This window comes from Tachyglossus aculeatus, chromosome X1 (genome assembly GCF_015852505.1).
Source record: "Tachyglossus aculeatus isolate mTacAcu1 chromosome X1, mTacAcu1.pri, whole genome shotgun sequence".
In the NCBI taxonomy this organism is placed as follows: Eukaryota; Metazoa; Chordata; class Mammalia; order Monotremata; family Tachyglossidae; genus Tachyglossus; species Tachyglossus aculeatus.
The window spans coordinates 39,987,747-40,007,678 of NC_052101.1; the positions used below are offsets into that span (position 1 = coordinate 39,987,747).

General features: G+C 42.3%; 1 protein-coding gene across 4 annotated transcripts in view; it reads left to right on the forward strand.

Moving 5' to 3' along the window:
• CPEB4 (cytoplasmic polyadenylation element binding protein 4) overlaps positions 1-19,932 on the forward strand; it is an 80,184-nt gene that overhangs the window by 46,716 nt on the left and 13,536 nt on the right. Inside the window, exons 3-4 of one of the 4 annotated variants that reach the window (XM_038771956.1) lie at positions 4,147-4,197; positions 16,512-16,535. The exons of 1 other annotated variant lie outside the window; for it this stretch is intronic. In XM_038771956.1, coding sequence (XP_038627884.1) covers positions 4,147-4,197; positions 16,512-16,535 — 75 coding nt within the window. The remainder of the gene's footprint in view (positions 1-4,146; positions 4,198-16,511; positions 16,536-19,932) is intronic. 2 more of the 4 variants (XM_038771957.1, XM_038771958.1) reach the window with 2 other exon arrangements.

Below are 19,932 nucleotides of genomic sequence, written 5' to 3' on the forward strand. Positions count from 1 at the left end.
AAGTGCTTGGGTGAGTACAATATAATAGAGTTGGTAGACACGAAAACTGTGAGCCGTGTGGGACATAGACTGTGAATGCTAATTGTATTATATCTATCCCTTTGCTTAGTGCAACAAACACCAAATATAACAAATACCACATTTATTATTTTCTCCTCTCCCCAGTTTCTCACGCAATAACCTCTCACCATTGAGTGCTCGCCAGCCACGTCACCATTCAGTTCTTTTTATTTTTTTTCCTTTCAGCCCTGATCACAACTTAATGTAATACATTCATTCATTCAGTCGTATTTATTGAGCGCTTACTGTGTGCAAAGCATGGTACTAAACGCTTGGGAGAGTACAGTATAACAACAGGCTCATTCCTGCCCACTAGCTCACAGTCTAAAGGGGAGACAGACCTTGATACATTAATTAGTAAGTAAATTACAGATATATATATATCTGCATGTATATCATATCATCACATGCATATATGTAATATATTATGGGACTGTGTGGATGCATGTATGTATAAACAATTATGATGCTTTCATTTTCACCAACCATCCCTCTCCTTTAGACTGTAAAATCCGTAAATTGAAGACTGTCTTTTCCAAGTGCCATAGTGCTAGGTGCAGCACTGTGAATGTCCCTAGGGGACATGCAGAAAATACCTGTAGATGAGGGTGATTGCTTTCACTTGACCTCATTGAACTGGCCATTGGATCTCAATTACGGATGAGTACTGTAGCTACATTACTGTATTTTTATTGAGTTACGGAGGTTACATGATGGCATAGCCTATTTTGACTTCATCAGAAGTAAAATGAACGTGTTGACCCACCTGGGTCTCTCTGCCTGGTAACCCTGCCCAGCCCCATCACACAGCCTCTCCCAGTCTGCCCAACCTGCTTTAGACATCCTTCTTCACTGGAACCTGGGAAGCAACTTGGTCTAGTGGAAAGAACACTGATCTGGGACTCCGAGGCCTTGAATTTTATTTGTGGCTCTTCCTCTTGCCTGCTGTGTGACCTTGGAAACGTCATTTGACTTCTCGGAGCTTCAGTTTCCTCATCTGTAAAGTAGGGATTCAGTACCTGTTCTCCTTTCAACTTAGACTGTGAGCCTCGTGGGGGACAAGGTACTGTGTCCGATCTGATTATCTTACATCTACCCCAGCGTTTGGTACAGTGTTTGGCATATAGTAAGTGCTTAACAATTATTATCATCATTATTTTCAAATTGTTTCTCCATTTCTCCATGGCTCCCATGGGCCCACCTCCTGGCCTTCCCTCCATCCTCATTGCCAACACGCTGAGAGCTAGTGCTGTAAGTTAATGTGGCAAAGTCAAAATCTATGTGTTGTGAAAAGCTGAAACTGGGTGTAAATTTAGAAATGTAAGTGGTGTTTGTCTCAACTCTAGACCTCTTAAATCAAGGAATTTCCTTGATTCACTTGTCAAAAGAAAGGAAATACATGCATTTCACTCTGCTTTAAAATAACCTTAGTAAGGAAAGGCTCAGATGGCTGCAATATATTGGGAAAAGTTAGGAGCAGTATAAAGTATCTGACTTTTTTAGACCAGTCTCTCAAATTTTTAGCTCTTTAATTTTGGTTCCTAGTTATTTTTGAAGTGAAATCAACATTAATGCACTCTTAAAATTGTTTAGAAAACATGCTTTGAAGAGTGCAAAGTTTTGTGGCAGTTTTGCAAATATTAATATAGAGTTTTAAAGTTGGATATCAAAAAATACAGATGTCCGTTTTATGGGACCAAAGCTACTGCTGTGTGCGAAATCACTCAGAATCTTTCTTCCTATCAAAACAGTTGTCAGCTGAGTCTTTTTCCTAAAATCTTATGTCCGTCATCCCTTCTTCCTTAGTAATCTTGCTTCTTGTCCTCCTTCTTTAGATGTGTGTGACGTTGGACATGTGACAAATCACAAGGTTGAGCTTATGGCTCAACCAATCAATTATGATGTAGTTTACTAATGAGACTTACAAACAACAGTTTGTATGTGTACTTAAAGATTGCAATTCAGGTTTAGAAAGATTGGTAGTGTTGAAATACTGTGGTGAGTTGACAGTTGTAGATGAGTGAGCAGAATTAGTAAAATCAATAATTATTTCAATGCTTGAAGACCAAGTTAGTAATATTCTTATGCTCTTTTCCGACGTGAATTTTCCAATTGGTCTTATTTATCCTTCCCAAGTAATCACAGCGTTCTCTAAGGGTACCGATCATGGCTTAGACTGATTTCTGAGAAGTTGATAAAAGATGCTTTGGGACTGTAAAGACCACCTGGAGTTTATCATAGTGTTTTTTTATATTTTGAAAACAATGTAGATTAAAGAAATGCCCGAACATCTTCCTTTGGGGGCCAGATTAAAGAAGTGGCTGTTTGTCAGGGCAACAGTTCCACCTGGAAAATTGCCCTCTCCTTAGACTGAACCTCTGGAAACATTGGTCCCATCCTGGATTAAACTAGCGGGTAGGCTGGGTTTGGCTCAGAGGCCGTATTTGAATATCCCCATGTAGATTCTCAAGAAAAGACAAAGGACGTGGTCTCTGCAACCAAAGTCCCCAAATCACCCTGCTGCAGACTGGAGCTGATAGGTTGGCCTGAGTCAGCCCATAGGCTAAACAAGCCTTGAGCATCTTCCTCTACCTCTGTTTCGGGCTGTTTGGTCCAGGGGAGCATGATGTCTTTGTGCTTAAGTTTTTGTGTGTAAGTATAAAGGAACCCTGCGTAAGTATGGCAGTGCTCCTCCTCTTCTCCTATTTCCTCCCCTACATATAAGCTCCAGACCCATTTCTGACTCCAGTCCAAACCAGACAAGAACCCACCATGGTACCTCATACTTTTTTAGGTTAGGACTAGGGTGGCCCAGCCTCCCCACCCAGTTGGGGGAAACTTGGATTTATGATCGCAACGTACCAGAACTTCAATTTGTGAGAACTCAACTGGGGTTCTTAAAGCCCTCTCTCAGTATAGTGAGGTGTTTGTTCCTGCTCTGTCCTTGCCCCTCCGAACCGTGGCAGAATTTTTAGGGCAGAGGCAGAAATCCATGTCTGCCTTAGATTTCTGCTTGCCTTTCTTTCACAGTTAGTAGGAATAGAATTCAAGGATGTTAGGAATTTTCTTCTTCTCTCTTTTCCCAGCTCAGCTACTAGGGAGTTTCAGATGGGTGTATGGTGACTTGGGAATATGGTCACATCCTCCAGTCAGTGTCTTGTAGGTGCTCTAGTCTTTCAAAATTAATCCAGTCTTGATAATTCCATCCTTCTCTTGTGAGCTGGCCAAGTTTGGTTAGACTGTGGAATGGAAAGACATTCAAAGCCCGATAGCTTTGATTCTTTCAAAGTTTTTTTTTTCCCAGAGGGTCACTGCATTAGCTTGAGTTTAAACCATTTCTTCTATAAATTTAAAAATGAACGTTTCATTCTACCTGCTGGATTTGAACATCAAATTATTTGCAATTTTTCGCAGTAAACCAGTACACCCTGATCTAAATCCCAGACTCTTGTAATGAATCTTCTGGAACGGTATTGCCAGTCACTGGCTTAGTAAAAGCTGTACAAACCAAAAATATGTCATTGACAGGAAGAAAACGTGAAGACCTAAATTGCTAATGTTTTTGAGGAGAATTGCGTGAGTTGGATTTTTTTGAAAAGAACATGTGCTAAGATTTGGGTACATTTGACTCCTTTCTAGTAAGTGCTTAGTACAGTGCTCTGCACACAGTAAGTGCTCAATAAATACGATTGATTGATTGCAAACTCCCTTTGGGGCAGAGACCATGTCTTAATGTACATGTACTCGCCCATCCCTTAGAACAGGGCTCAGCAGAATGTTAGCCCTCAGAAATGATAGTGGTGGTAGTGGTGATGGTATCGGTGAAGGAAAGACTCCTGAAAGGTTTGGAAGTGGTGATTGCCATCGCCACTGACACTTTGCTCTAATGCCCAACAACTAGCCCTCTCTAGCGTTTTTAACCATTTTCATCATTACTTGAGGAGTAATCCCCAGAAGTAGTTCAGGCCTCCCTCTTGTCACCCGAAGAAGGGACATCAAACTTTCAATCTGTTGTACATATAGTTAATAAATTTAAGCCTCCTATTTAAAGACATGGGTTTAGTAATGGCCTTCTTTTACCTTCAGGTCGTCTAAACTATTCATATCCAGGATCCGATAGCTCTCTGCTTATTAATGGTAAGTGCTGATTGATTTACCATAGTGAAGTTTGCTGGGCTAGAGAAATTATTAGTGGGCGAGAAAGTAATTGTGTTCCATACAGTTGAGTGAAAAGTAGTCCCAAATTCTAAGAAGGTAGCAAAGTGTTACCATTAATCTGCCAAAAACACTTTGAAAACATTGAAAATTATTTACTCTGGTGACATCTTAAGGTAATGAATAAAGACCTCTTAATATTGGAGAGGAAGTGGCTTCAAGGAATGCCATTCTCTAAGAGACTATTTCTCAGATTGGCATTTCTATTCTGGTGTAGGTAATATGCCAAGTGGCAAAAAAAAAACACCCAAGCATTCCTTTGTTAAAGCAGCCCTATTTTATAAAAATAAGAGCTCTGATCTTGATAGAGCAGTGTAGTACTTTATAAGCCATTTCCAGGATGCTGCCTACCAGCAACTCAGAGTTAGGTCCATTTTTTGTGTCATTTGTTCTGTTCATCATTACCAATGTGAGCTTTATCCTTAAGGAGAAAGAGAGGTGTGTATACCATATCAGAGTATTTATTGATCATTTTATTCATTTTGGAAGGCATCAAATGAGATAGTTTATCTACACTATGGGCAGTAGAGTGAAATAGAGTAATCGATCAATAGAATTTATTAAGTATACTCTTGGCAGAGTACTGAAGTAAATGTTTGGGAGAGTCCAAAGCATTAGTAGGCAGAATCCCTGCCCTCAAGGATCTTTCAATCTAGCAGGGGAGACAGACACGAAAATCAATTCATTCATTCAGTTGTATTTATTGAGCATGTACTGTGTGCAGAGCGCTGTGCTAAGCGCTTGGGAAAGTACAGTGCACCAATAAGCAGACACATTCCCTGCTCATAAACTGTAGTCTAGAGGCATTTTGGTAGCACTTTTGTTTGGTGTCAGTCAGGGTGTACCCACTGCAATATGAGTTTTCCGTAACTCAGGGTATTTCAAAAACATAACCTTCATACTTACTGGAAATCTGATTGCCATTGTTTTTGAGAAATTCTATAAAAAAACATAAGCAGTAGTGGATTCGGTATTGTTAATACCATGACAAGATTACTCCAGCTGTTGATACCTATGAATTTATTCCATGTAGTTACTTTGCTAACCCCTAGTTCTCCAGGCCCCTTCTCCCAAATAGTCATTATTTCCCCCTCATCCCAGACTCATCCCCTCATCTTCCCATTGACATCAGCCACCCTTTGACTTATTTTACCAGTTCTTGTGTCCTCTCCCGATTCTTTCTGTTGTCCTCTTCTCAGTTCTTTGCTTTTCTCTTCCTTTCTCTTTTGCTTGGGTCCTATCGTTCTTTGCCTTGTGCTGTTCTTTCATGGATTTGCTTTCATCCTGGACTATTCCCCTTTATCTCTTCTTTTTCTTCCTCCTGTTCTTGGTTTTGCTTATCTTTGTGAGGTTCCCCTTGCATTTTATTGTCCTTTTGCCTGCCCAGTTCTTCATGTCCCTGTTTTTCCCCCCTTCCCCATCCAGTTTATTTCTTTTTCCCTTTTTGTTCATTCCTCCCTAAATCCCCTCTCCCCCTTTTTCCCCTTTCTGTTGAGAGCCTTCACCTTACCTGCCTGCTAGAGCCAAGGCTGGGGCAGCTGAATCCAGCCTCCTCTAGCCTGCAGTCCATTTTGAGGGGCACAGGCATTGCCGCTGTTACTTGGGCCAGGTTATAAGCACTACTGTAGGGATGCTGACGTTTTTATTTTGTTGTGATATTTGTTAAGCACGTGCTATGTTCCAGGCACTATACTGAGCCCTAGGGTAGAAACAAGCTAAATGAGTTGGAAGCAGTCCGTGTCCCATGTGGGGCTCACAGTCTTCATCCCCATTTTACAGATGAGGGAACTGAGGCACAGAGAAGTGAAGTGCCTCCTAAGCCCATGCTGCATCTACAAGGCCACACTGCTTGCACCCCGATTACCTGCTGTGGGAGCAGATTTCTTCGGCAAGGATGGCTGGATTGGAGGAGGGCAGAGAGGTGTATGGACATTGTAGAGCGGTCTCCTTTTCCTCTTTAAGCAGAGCTTAGAGCTGTACGGTGCACAAAATACAGGAGAAGCAGCATGGTGTAGTGGATAGGCGTGAGAGTCAGAAAGTCATGGGTTCTAATCTTGGCTGTATGTCCTTGGGTAAGACACTTTGCTTCTCTGGGCCTCAGTCATCTCATCTGTAAAATGGGGATTGAGACTGTGAGCCCCATGATGACTTGACACCTGTCCACATGTTTTGTTTTGTCTCTCTCCCCCTTCTAGACTGTGAGCCCCTTGTTGGGTAGGGACCGTCTCTGTATGTTGCCAACTTGTACTTCCCAAGCGCTTAGTACACAGTAAGCGCTCAATAAATACGATTGAATGAATGAATGTGGGCCAGGAGTTGTGTCCAACCTGATTTGCTTGTATCCACCCCAGTGTTTAGTATGGTGCCTGGCACATAGTAAGTGCTTAACAAATACCATTATTATTATTAATAATAACAATAAAAAAGGTAAGCACTTGTTACATACTATTCCTACTACTTCCTTTTCCATAGAGAATTACTAATGGGCTCTGTTAGAGAGAGGGTTATGTATTTCATCAGGAGCAACCAACCAGACTCATTCATTCATTCAGTCATATTTATGGAGTGCTTACTGTGTGCACAGCACTGTACTAGGTGCTTGGGAGAGTATGATATAACAATATATAGTCATATTCCCCGTCCACAACGAGCTTACAGTCTAGAGGCAGGGGGAGACAGACATCAGCACAGGAGCGAAGGAGGAGGGCTGTGTAGGTGATCCAGGGCTGTGGGTTAGAAGTACGAGATGGATGAAGGGCTAGGGGAGGGAGGGAGTTGAGTTCAGTAGAGAGGGTGGTGTTGACTCTGTTTTGGAGCTCCAAGACCTAGAATCTGCTCGAAAGATTGAACCACAGTGCTTTCACTCTGAGCTCTGTCACTCGTACTTGCCCATCTCTACCAGTCCAATCTCTCCGGGGGCGCCGGGCAGCCAGCAAGTATGCAGGTGGGAGCACAGCCCCACTGCAGAATGCATTGGAAGGTTTTTTAAATCTATGCCGCAACCAAGCCACTTCAGCTGCCCCTTCCTCATGCCCTGCTTTTTACCTGGAACTACTTCCCGCTTCACATCTGCTGGGTCTCATCTCTCCTGAGTATCACTTAAGGAGACAGAATAAGTTAGCACACGTAGATCTCTGGCTGGATCTTGGACAGGAGGCAGGAGCGAGCATAGCAGACAACTTCAGTTTCCTTATTTACTTTCAAGTCTGCCCTCAGGAGAGCTTGATTCCATCCCCCATTGGCAGAGAAACCAGCCTCCTCTCCCAAAATTTTCCCAGTGACTGTGGGGACCAGAGGGTCTGGTCCCCTGTCAGGTCTGCGACCTTGGTGTCCCTCTAGACTGTTAGTTCACTGTGGGCAGGGGATGTCACTGTTTACTGTTGAGGAGAAAGCAAGTTCTTAGGAAGGAGAGGAAACGTTAAATGGAACCCTCCCTCCAGATGATGTCATGGTACCCTCTTACACCAAGCCTGCTGTTCAGAAGAGGGGATCCCCGTAGGTAGGAAGTTAAGGTTGGAGATTCAACCATCGGGCAACTGGGTCTGTAATATCAAGGAGGATTGTGTGGTGATGAAGGTAGAATCAGTAGGAAGTCAAGGTTGAAGATTCAACCATTGGGCAACTGGGCCTGTAATATCAAGAAGGATTGTGGGTTGATGAAGGTAGAATCAATAGTCATGGTCCGTATTGGTACCAATGACATAGAAGTAGCAGGGAGGTCCTAGAGACCATGCCCGTACCTCCTCCTTATCAAATCTACTGGATTTTGTCCTAATCCTGAGTCCTCTGCCGCTTTTGATACATTCTCCTCTCCCGGAAACATTGTCTAAGCTTGGTTTTCGTGACCCAGATCTCTCTCCCTACCTTACTGGCTCTCTTTCTAAGTGTCTCTTGCCAATCCCATTTCTGCCTCTCTCACCCCTTAGCTTTGGGTGCCTCTCCAGGTCCTGCTCTGGATCCACTACTCTGCTCACTTTACTCCCTTCGCCCCCATAGCTTCAGCTGCAAACATCTCTTCAGATGACTCCCAAATCGATCTCACTAGCCCCAACCTAGAGATCTCATATTTTTTCTTACCTGCAGGTTATTTCCACATGAATGTCACACCAGCATGTAACCCGTTAAACTCAGTGTGTCTGTTGGTAACTAAACTGCTCATCTTTGCTCCCAAGTCTTGTCTTCCACCTAAACTTTTCTGTCACCATTGGCAACACAACCACCCTCTCTGTCTCGGAAGCCCTCCAAACCATGGCATTTTCCTTGAATCTTCATTCTTTCAGCTTTCACATTCAATCTGTCAGTAAATCCTGTCAGTTTTTCCCCTACAACCTTTCCGAGATCCATCCTTTCCTCTGTGCCCAAACGGTCAGCATTATGGCCCAGTCATTCCAGTTAGGCCAGCAAGACTACAGTGTCAGCCTTTTTACTGGTCTCCCTGCCACCAGCCTCTCTCCACCCCTTTTTTACTCTGCTATCTGAATGATGTTTCCAAAATGTCATTCTGACCACATCTCCCCACGTCTTGCAAAAAACTTCAAACGTACCCAATTCTCTCCGAGTGAAACAGAACCTCCCATCCATTTTGGGAGAGAGCCTGGCTTTTTGGGAAGAGCATCACCCTGGCAGTTCCGAAGACCTGGATTCTAGTTCCAGCTATGCCAGCAGCATGAGAAACAGGGTGGCCTAGCGGATAGAGCACGGGCCTGAGAGTCCATAGGACCTGGGTTCTAATCCTGTCCCTGCCACTTATATGCTGTGTTGCCTTGGGCAGTCACTTCACTTCTCTCTGACTGCGTACCTCATCTGTAAAATGGGGATTAAGACTGTGAGCCCCAAGTGGGCCGGGGACTGTGTCCAACCTGATTATCTTGATTCTACCTCAGTGTTTAATACAATGCCTGGCACATAATAAGTACTTAACAAAGGCCATTAAAAAAATGGGGTTGTCTCTTGCTCTCTCTCGGCTTCAGTTTCCTGTCCGTAAAATGGGGATAAATTCCTCTTAAATTCCTACCCTCTCTTCTTAGACTGTGAACCCCATGTGGGTCAGGGACTGTGTCCAACTTGAATATCTTGATTCCAGTATAGTGCTTGGCACATAGTAAGTGCTTAAATCTGAACAAAGGAAGAAAAATGAACATTTGAAAATGGGATGAAAATTTAGTTCGCATGTCAGTTGATGTTGATTTGTTCTTATTTTTTTAAAACTACATCTCAGGTCTGTAACAGTTTACATTGATGGGCAAAGGAAACTTGTTCCCATGTGTCTGGGCACTGCTATTTTATGCAGACTGATTTTCAAGGTCATGCATTTGAGTTTTTGCAGTAATGATAATAGTTCATTCATTCATTCATTCAATCGTATTTACTGAGTGCTTACTGTGTGCAGAGCACTGTACTAAGCGCTTGGGAAGTACAAGTTGGCAGCATATAGTTGGCACCGAGACATCCGCACTCCCTGGCCTGGGTCCCCTTTGCCCAGGAGCACCATTTGCTAAGGATAAATAGATAAATAACTGTAGGTGAATGCACATTTATATATGAGTCCAGCACCCTCTTCCCCTCTTCTCTCTCTCTCCGATAGAGTGATTGATATCTATATCTCTCTATACACACACACACAGGTCTTTGCATCCATCTATATATGTGTGTGCGTATTTTTAAGAATAGGTGTAGAAACATAAATGTTAAGGGCGATTGTGGGGTTGACAACCTGGGAAGGGGAAAATTAGACGAGGAATGCCTTTTGATGGAGTGGGTTTAAAGAGAGCTTTGGAGATGGAGACTGAGGTATAGCAAGTTTTAAAGTGGAAGGGAGTTTCAGGCATAGAAGACTGTGTGTGAGGGGTGGGAGACAAGAGTGCTGAATGTGGTGCCCAATTAGAGAGTAGGGAGGAGTGCAGCACATTAGCTGGAGGATAGCAGCAAAAGACAACATCCCTGGCCTCAGGGGGATTACAGTTTAATGGCAGGAGTCAGACAGACCTACCTATGTACAAATAGTGGAAATAGAAAGAAGAACAAGAGCCGAATTAGAAATTGAATATGCGTAAACATTAGGGTGAATAGTCCTCATAAGCTGTAACTGGGGCCTAGGCTCATCCATTATGTTGTGGGCATGAGAAGAGGGATGGAGGTGATCGAGAAAGGTTGCTCAGGGGATGTCAAGAGGAGCTCCATAAGAGTTCTATTTCCACTCCTTTTTTGAGATTAGGAGACTAATAAGAGTAATAATAATTGTGGTATTTGTTAAGCGGTTACCATGTACCAAGCGCTGCACTAAGAGCTGTGGTAGAGAAAAGATGATCAGGTCTTACATGGGACTCAAATTCTAAGACCGTGATATAGAAACCGTCAGGTAAAATATATTCAGTTTCCCATACAGTACTACTGTTTTGCGGTAACGATGCTGCTTGTTAAATTCTAGTCAAAAATTATGACCTAGATGTGCAGAACAAGTATTTGGTTATAACAGTTGCAAGCTAAAGTTCAGAGGCTGAACTGAAACTGAAGTAGCAGTCAAAATTGGTGCCTTATGCTGATTTTATATTTATTGTAGCACTTTAGGGTTGAGCAAGATCTGAGTCCAGAACTCCCTTCCTCTGCTTTTACTCTTCCTAATTCATCCCATACTGCTAATAATATGGCCGGTATGGAAGTGTCTAGAAAAGTTGATTCACAACCCTCCTCGGCATAGAACAACCCTTCAGGATCCTTTCTGTCAAGATATTTTTTTTTGTCTAGACAAAATCCCGCATGTTACAGTTTAAGTGCACTTCTTTTCATGGAGGAGATGGAGAGCAGCTGGTGACAATTCTCTGTACTTTTTTTTCCACAAAAATTTGAATGTTATCTTTATTTCTACTGCATAACTTAACCTCCTTTCTAGAGCTCATGGTGGAACATGTTGAAATTTGAATGTGAATGAATAAAGACTTCATACATCAGATAAATCTGCCTATTTTTGCCAAATGCTAAGTTATCAGTTTCCCTTCTATCCAATTATGTTCAGCTGGTGCTTTTAAAACAGCATAATGAAAGTTGCATCAGGCTAAAGGAGTCAGTCAAATGATTTCTGGGACACTTTGACAAGTAGCAGGGATCCAGAGACATACCTGGAAGATCAGGCGTGGAAAATGTTGGTCGTCCTTAGCACGTACATTTATAAGCAGTGTATTATTAAGTCCTTAAAAGTATTTTTACAAACATCCTGTGTCCTTGTTTAATCCCATGGAGCAGGCAAGTGAGTATATTCTTTTGTGTGAAGAAAATAGAGATAGAAAGAATTCATTGTTGGTTCAATCAGTCAGTCGTATTTATTGAGTGCTTACTGTGTGCAGAGCTCTGTAGTAAGCGCTTGGGAGAGTGCAATATAATAACAGACACATTCCCTGCCCACAACGAGCTTACAGTGCAGAGGGTTCAGTAGGCTGGCATCTGAATCCCCCCACCACTCAGCAGGCTCTTTGTGGAGCCACACTAAGCAGGGGAACTAGGAGTGTAGCACGAAGGGAGTTCCTCCAGCTACACTTTGGAAAAAGCAAGAAAAAATAGGCACTCTAGAGGACCGTCTCCAGGGATAAAGCTCAGATCGGGGCATCCCCAGGAGGACTGGACTAGGGGCTGTTGTTTTTCCTGGAGAGTTCAGCGCGTCTTTCCCATTAAAAATGGGGCATGAACCATCTGTGGTCATCTCCCCGCTCCCCAGCATTCCCCATGGAGCCTCCCGGGCTCCCCATCAGACCTCTCAGCCATTGTCTCCCCCCTTCTAGACTGTAAGTCCGGTGTGGGCAAGGAAGGTCTCTATTGCTGAGTTGTACTTTCCAAGTGCTTAGTACAGTGCTCTGCACACAGTAGGCGCTCAATAAATACAATTAAATGAAACAAATGAAATGGTGGAAGGAAAGTGTGGAAGCAGACAATTGCCCCCGATCTCTCTCAGTAAACACTCACCCTACGGTCGTTGCCGCCGTCAAGTCCTTTGGAGCAGCAGGAGTGGAGTGGTCCATTAATGATGGGTCCTGATAAGGGCCCCCAAAGCTGAGACTGGTGGGCAACCAGATTGACTCCCCCAAGGGTAATTAATAGTTTCACTCCTCTCTGGGAGTGCCCGGAAGATCTCTTCACCAGCTGCTCTCATTTTTGTGGGCCATTCCAGACCCAGACTCTACTTGTTGCTCCCATCCTGGAGTTTAGACAGCTGGCCAGCTTGTCCCTCTAAAATGTGAATGTCACGCAGGGTAAAATCCTTGGGCCAAAGATCTTAATGACTGAACGACTTCAAAAAAAAAAAAGAATGGAACAGTAATCAGTGCTGACCTTCTAAGACTGCCCTATCTTTTAAGAAATTAACTATCCAGCCCCTGGATGGTGGAGCAAGACTACTCTGGGATTAGCACCAAGCAACATTTCAGTGGTGATCACTCTTCCAAATTCTCCAATGATTCCGCTTAGTTCTTGGTAGTCATTGTTAAGCCGGCCTTTCGACTGTAAGCTCGTTGTGGGCAGGAAACATCTACCAACTCTGTTGTACTCTTCCAAGTGCTTAGTTTAGTGCTCTGCACGCAGTAAATGCCATTGATTGATTGCATGAAGTACTACTAATAACTGTAGTATTTGTTAAGCACTTACCATGTCCCGAGCACTGTACTAAGTAAGCTCTAGGTTAGATAGAAGATAATCAGGTGGGACACAGACAGAGCAAGCAGTAGAATTCAGTTGCAGTTTTTGTTGAAATGCAGAATTTAAAATTTCTATTGGGTGCTGAAGTGTTTAATTCAGAATTGAAAGTTGCTGGATTTGAGAGTTAACTGATTATTTAGTGAGTTTTCTAGCCCTTTTGTCCTTCCTTTCCTCCTTTTGACCATTTCACTTTCAATTAGCACCTACTCCACAGACAGGGAAAATGGAGACAATAGTAATTGTGGTATTTGTTAAGCACTTTCTATATCCGAGGCACTGTACTAAGCATTGGGGTGGATACAAATAAATTGGGTTGGACACAATCCCTGTCCCACAGGGGGCTCAGTCTTAATCCCCATTTTATAGATGAGGTAACAGAGAAATGGAGTGACTTGCCCAAGGTCACACAGCAAACAACAGGAGACAACTCAGCAATAGAGACCTTCCTTGCAGAAGATGCATTTCTAGTCAATAGTAGTGGTAGTATTTTGCTCTGGTAAGCAAATGGATTTTCAGGGTTTTGAGCAAGACTAGGGGGTATTTGCACAGGTTTAGTAGTCCATCTTCTGGTGGGCCGCTAAGTCTAGCAACTCAACTAAAGGTGGGAGCTCCATTCTAGGACCCCCAGTTCAGAGCCCTACCTTTATGGTCTCTGTGACTCTTGCAGAATTCAGATTCCCTCATTTTCCTATAAGCTCGACTCCCAGTTTAGGAAAACACACTGCTAGAGTAACAGGCAAAGATGCCACTACTTTCAGCAGCTCAAGAGTTCAGAAACATTTTTCTTGTGGTTTCAGAAACTTACAGTGTCACAGGATATGTCCTTGAGCACAGTGGTGGCTCTTAATAAATATTGTGCTTTGTTCCAGTAGTTTCATTTCTGCTTTGAACAGTGCTTTGCACATAGAGCTTAATGCCATTATTATTATTATTATTAATAATATTATTATATTCACAGTGACCTTGTGTATTACAACTTTGCATCCCTTCTTAGTGATCTTGTTTTTTTACAGTGTTTCTCCCCCACGTAGTAGGAATTGTAGTAATAGTATTTATTGAGCACCCATTCTAGACTATGAGCCCACTTCTAGACTGTGAGCCCACTGTTGGGTAGGGACCGTCCCTGTATGTTGCCAACTTGTTAGTACAGTGCTCTGCACACAGTAAGTGCTCAATAAATACGATTGATTGATTGTTGCAGTAAACTGCATTAAGCACTTGGGGAGGCCAAAACAGAAACATGACAGGATCCCTGCCCACCAGAAGCTTCATTCTAATGGTAGGCATAAACCATACTTACAAATAGAGTAATCAGAGGAAATAATAGAGTGTACAGTTGAATAAAAATATAAATGAAAGTGCTGCGGATGATGTAAATAAATGCTGCAGATGACTGGTGAGTTTGAACAGTTTGGGATGCTGGGGGCTGATCGGGGAAGGTTTGTTCACGATGGGATATGCTGTGAGCCCGTTGTTGGGTAGGGACCGTCTCTATATGTTGCCGACTTGTACTCCCCAAGCGCTTAGTACAGTGCTCTGCACACAGTAAGCTCTCAATAAATACGACTGAATGAATGGGAACTTCGAATGTGAAGTGAACTGCAGCCTGTTGAATTTGGGGAGGGAAGGGGTTCCAACAGGGGGGAACAGAGGGGCAAGAGGATGGAGCCAAAGGAGGAGAGGGTTAGGGTGAGAAGATCAATCAGTCCATCAATGTTATTTATTTAGGAGGAGCCACATGGCCTAGTGAATAGAGCACAGGTCTGGGAGTCCAAGGGACCTGGGTTATAATCCTGGCTCTGCCACTTGTCTGCTGGGTGACCTTGGACAAGTCACTTCACTTCTCTGTGCCTCAGTTCCCTCATGTGTAAAATGGGGATTAAGACTTTGAGCCCCACGAGGGACATGGACTGTGGCCAACGTGTTTACCTTGCATCTACCCCAAGGCTTAGAACAGTGCCTGGCACGTAGGTAGGCACTGAACAAATATCATTAAAAAAAAATTATTGAGCACTTACTCTGGGCAGTGCACTACTCAGAGCTTAGGAGAGTACAGTAGAGTAGGTCGACAGGATCCCTGTCCTCGAGGAGTTACAATCTGTAGGGGAGACAAATTAAAATAAATTGAGGAACGAAGGAAGGGACCTGAGTAGCAGATTCTAAGATGGAATGAGGTGTCGGAGGGCCTTGAAGTTCACATGAGGAGTTTTTGCCTGAGTCGGAGTAATAAGCTATACTAAGAGGCCATACATATACTTTAGAAGTAACTTTTCAGTTCCCAGCTGAGGACCCATCTGTGGTCTCTGTGAAGTGGTCATCTCTGGGATTTACCTGGACAGCCAGAAAGTCAAATCTCTTGTGAAAGCTAAAGTTATCCCCGTGAAAGCGTGGGGGTACTGCTGTGGTGTCGCCAGCCTTTTCAGCACCTCATAAATATACCCAGTGTATGGGTACCTGGGAAAGGTGCAGTCCCCACCAGCCCAAGTTGTCCCAGAGGCTAGGGAAGCCGGCAGCTAGGGTGGGCACGTAAGTAGGGCTTTTAGATGTTTCTTTCCCCCATCCCCTCACCATTTCTCCCAAAAATCTCTATCAGAAAAATCATCCTCAAAGTTCTCCCACTTCATTTTGGTTGGAAGATTGTCCAAGTCACGAAAACTGTATCTATACAGTTATTATTCAGAGGCATATTGTCCAGTTGCATATTTCCGTGACTGCTGCTTCTCCTCCTTTTGGCCATTTCACCGCGTAGTAACATTTTCCTGAGAAGGTGGACTGAATAAAAAAAGATTGGAAGCTCACCCCGTTTCTTTTTTTTTTGGCCAGGGGGAGGTGGGGATAGCTCTGGGTGAAGGTTTGGTGTGGGAGGAAGTAAAAAATTTTTAGTTCAAATGAGGGTTTCACCATCTGTATGATTCGTCACTTTCCCTTCCTTCCCTTATTCCCCGTTCCCGTGCCCATTACCATGGATTATTGAGAATTGGCTGAAAATCCTAAATATTCAGAAAACATACAGAAAGAATTGCAGTTTTCCAAAAGGTGTGAAGTTGAGCAGTGGTATTCTGAAAGAGACTAGAAAAGACGACCAGAATTAGTAGAGTGCTGAGAACATACTTAGCAGTAAGTCGGAGATCTGATTGACTTAATGGATTTGGTCTTTGGTGAAGAAAGAGAGAATGCAAGGGAGAAGGGTATGTAGACTTCTTTTGAAATAAGAAAAGGAGTTAGAGGTTGATGATTTACAGTTGGTTTATAAAGCAGTTTATCTCAAATGAAAGGAGAAGGTTGCCATTTGATTTCACCTTTTCAGAACCATTTTAGGACTGTGAATATTGCAGTAAGAAGGGAGCGTAGTTAAATTTAACAGTTTTCACAAGTTCATAGATGTGGGCAGGGAATGTGTCTTTTATATTGTTATATTCTACTCCCCCAAGCGCTTAGTACAGTTCTCTGAACAGAGTAAGCGCTCGATAAATATGATTGATTGATTGAATTAGATTTTTTTTGATCCTATGACAATGTTTGAAAGGTTGTTTTCTTTCTCATTTGACATGCAGCAAGGACATATGGGCGAAGGCGAGGTAACATTACTATTTTCAATTTTTTGATGTTTAAATGTGTATTGGCATTAACTGCAATCAAATTGCCCACCCGAGCAATTTAAAAAAAAAGAAATTGAAGTGTCACTAGGCCCTGAACTCACTTTGCATATTGCAGGACTCAGTGATTAGTGTCCCAAAATTATTTTGCATATTTAGGTGATCTAATCAGTGACATGGGGATTTTGGTCTCAATTTTTTAATAATAAAAATATAAGAATAATAAGTTAAATTTGAGAGACTGCTTCTATTTGGGTTTCAAAGGATATAATATCATGGTTGTCTTTGACATGTACTCAAGAACAATATATACTTAAAGCGCTTAGCAGTGCTCTGCACACAGTAAGCGCTCAATAAATACGATTGAATGAATGAATGAATAAAGCAGATATTGATTTCACAGTCATTTTTGCATCAATAAGCATGCCATTGAAACCAAAATATAAAAGGACACAAAAGTAGTGTTTAAATCACTGAATATGACCTTTCATAGAACTTTAACTCTGTTCAAGTCATTTTGAGTATTATCATACTGAATTCAGTACATATTGGATCATCTTGAGCAGGGCAGTTTCCCCCCCTTGAACTGTATTTGTCGGGGTTTAGTCAGTTGTATTGAATGCAGTCCACTTCTGTTTTGGATTGTAAAAGCAGTCATTCTCCCTGCCAGCAGTCTGCCTCCTGTAATCTGTGCTTACATGCAGAAGTGTGGCTCTCCTGCCCCTTCTAATTTGCTTCTCTTGGCAAAGCCTTGTGCCGCACATCACTCTCTGGCATCGAAAAAAGTCACCGAGTGATCGGCCAAGATGGGCAGAATTCTGTGGGAGGAGAGCCGGCTCTGCTTCCGTGTTTCCAGCGTTATTTTTAGACTTCAGAGCCCGTGCGAGGCAAGGGCATCCTGAAGTTATTTGAGAAGTGGGTGTGTGAAAAGCGATCAGGTTAGATTCAAGTTATCCCATATGAAACTGTGTGAAATGAGATTCTACTGGATTCTTAAAGAAAACATTGAGAATGAAGTTTTCAGATGTGAAAACAGTAATAATAATTATGGTATTTGTTAAGCACTTACTCTGTGTCAAGCGCTGTTCTAAGTGCTGGGGTAGATACAAGGTAATCAAGTTGTCCTAGGTGGGGCTCACAGTCTTAATCCCCATTTTACAGATGAGGGAACTGAGGCCCAGAGAATTTAAGCGGTTTGCCCAGGGTCGCACAGCAAACAAGTGGTGGAGCCGGGATTAGAACCCATGTCCTCTGACTCCCAAGCCTGTGATCTTTCCACTAAGCCAAAATGAAACTAGTTAATATCATATTCTTGAAGTGTCCAAGGAACTGCTCTGCTATGTGAAGTATTTGTTAAAAGTGTATTTATTAGTTTTTCAGAGAAAATATCTTGTTTTCATAGTTGGCCTAACATGCAGTCCAGTCATTTATTTTAAGTTTTCATAACCTATTTGACATATAGAGAATAGGGATTGCAATTAGTTTGCCTTAGAGAAATAGTTCAAACCTGAAAACTCTAATGTAAGCAGTGATTAATATATTTAGAAACAAAACAGAGAGGATAATATTGTGGCTAATTTATTTTTGGGGCAGGGAACTTGTCTGTCATATTGTTATATTGTACTCTCCCAAGTGCCTAGTGCAGTGCTCTGCAGATAATAAGAGCTCAATAAATACCATTGATTGATTGATTGATTTGTAGAAGCTCTTAAATGCATATTGAGCCTTTAGTTTTCTGCATCTGCTGTGCCTAATAAATTGAAATGTGGCATCAGCTTTAGACATCTTATTTTACTTTTGAAATACTTGCAAAAATACCTAAGGAAGATTTACCTAAGAAAGACCGTTAAAGAAATTCATCCAGAGAACATTTTAATAAATTCTGTTTTACCCCATGTGTCTTTATCCACGTGTCTCTTTAGAGAGAAGTGATGTTCAAACTTTTGAATATGAAAATTTATTTTTCCATTTTCTCTCACCTTCAAAATCTAAAATTGAATGGCGGATAAATTGGTTTGCATCCAAAGGGCATTGCAATATTTCAACAAAGGACCAGCCTTAACCCACTTTCTCCTCCGAAGCAAGTCTATTATTGAATTTTCTTCTGTAATTCATAAATATGAGCTGCCTGTCTCAATAATAGCAAAACCTGTTTAAATGATTTAACAGTCTTTTAAGGCATTTGCTTTGTGTCTTTGTGTTTTCACTCTCGATAGCTATGTAGGTTGCAGGGGGATGTTTTTAATGATTTAAGTATTTTCATCTGTTCCTATCCATTGCCCAAAAGGTGAATGTTACAAAATTGGCATTTCCTCCCCAGCTCTGTTCCTTCTGAACATGAACATATTTCTTAAGCGCTTAGAACCAAACATGCTTATTCAATTAATTATCCATTAAGAACAGCTGGGCTAAAATAATATGTTCATTCATTCAGTCGTATTTATTGAGTGCTTATTGTATGCAAAGCACTGTACAGAGTGCTTGGGAGAGTACATTATAACAACAGACACATTCCCTGCCCACAACAAGCTCACAGTCTAGAGGGGCAGACAGACATTAATATGCATAAGTACATACAAAAATAAATAGATATTTATATAGACTGTGAGCCTGTTGTTGGGTAGGGATTGTCTCTATTTGTTGCCGAATTGTCTTTCCAAGCACTTAGTACAATGCTCTGCACACAGTAAGGGCTCAGTAATTATGGTTGTTTGAGTGAATGAATATGTACATATGTGCTGTGGGAATGGGAGGGAGGATGAATGAAGGGAGCAAGTCAGGGCGACGCGGAAGGGCGTGGGAGAAGAGGAGAGGAAGGCTTAGTCAGGGAAGGCTTCCTGGAGGAGATGTGCTCTCACTGAGGCTTTGAAGCAGGGGAGGGCATTTATCTGTCTGATATATCCGACATATCAGACTTCGATGTGTCTAGTGAATAGGAATTCTGTAACCTCAACAATAAAGATGGGTAACAGTTTCTGTTCCTGGAAGCTTTCATCCTAGAATTTAAAAAAATCCAAGACGAGTGCTCACTTTGTTAAAGCTACCGCCATGCTGTTCACTTTCAATGCATTTTTGCATGGAAAATGTTCAGGAATACTGACTTAGGGGGTCCCCATTACATTCCTGGAGGCGCACGGCTGTGCTTGACAGTGGGATCCAGCCTCCTTTCATTTCCCTAACAAGGATGAAGTTACCACATGCCAACAGATCTTTTGAGCCTTATGTGTAAAACATGCACTTTTTTCCTCAAAGGATTTAAGCAGATGGCGTGGAATTGATTCAGATGTCTATCTAAATGATTTTATTTCCCATCATCAATGGTATTTATTGAACGTTTGCTAAGTGCAGAGCACTGCGCTAATGACTAGGAAGATGGATG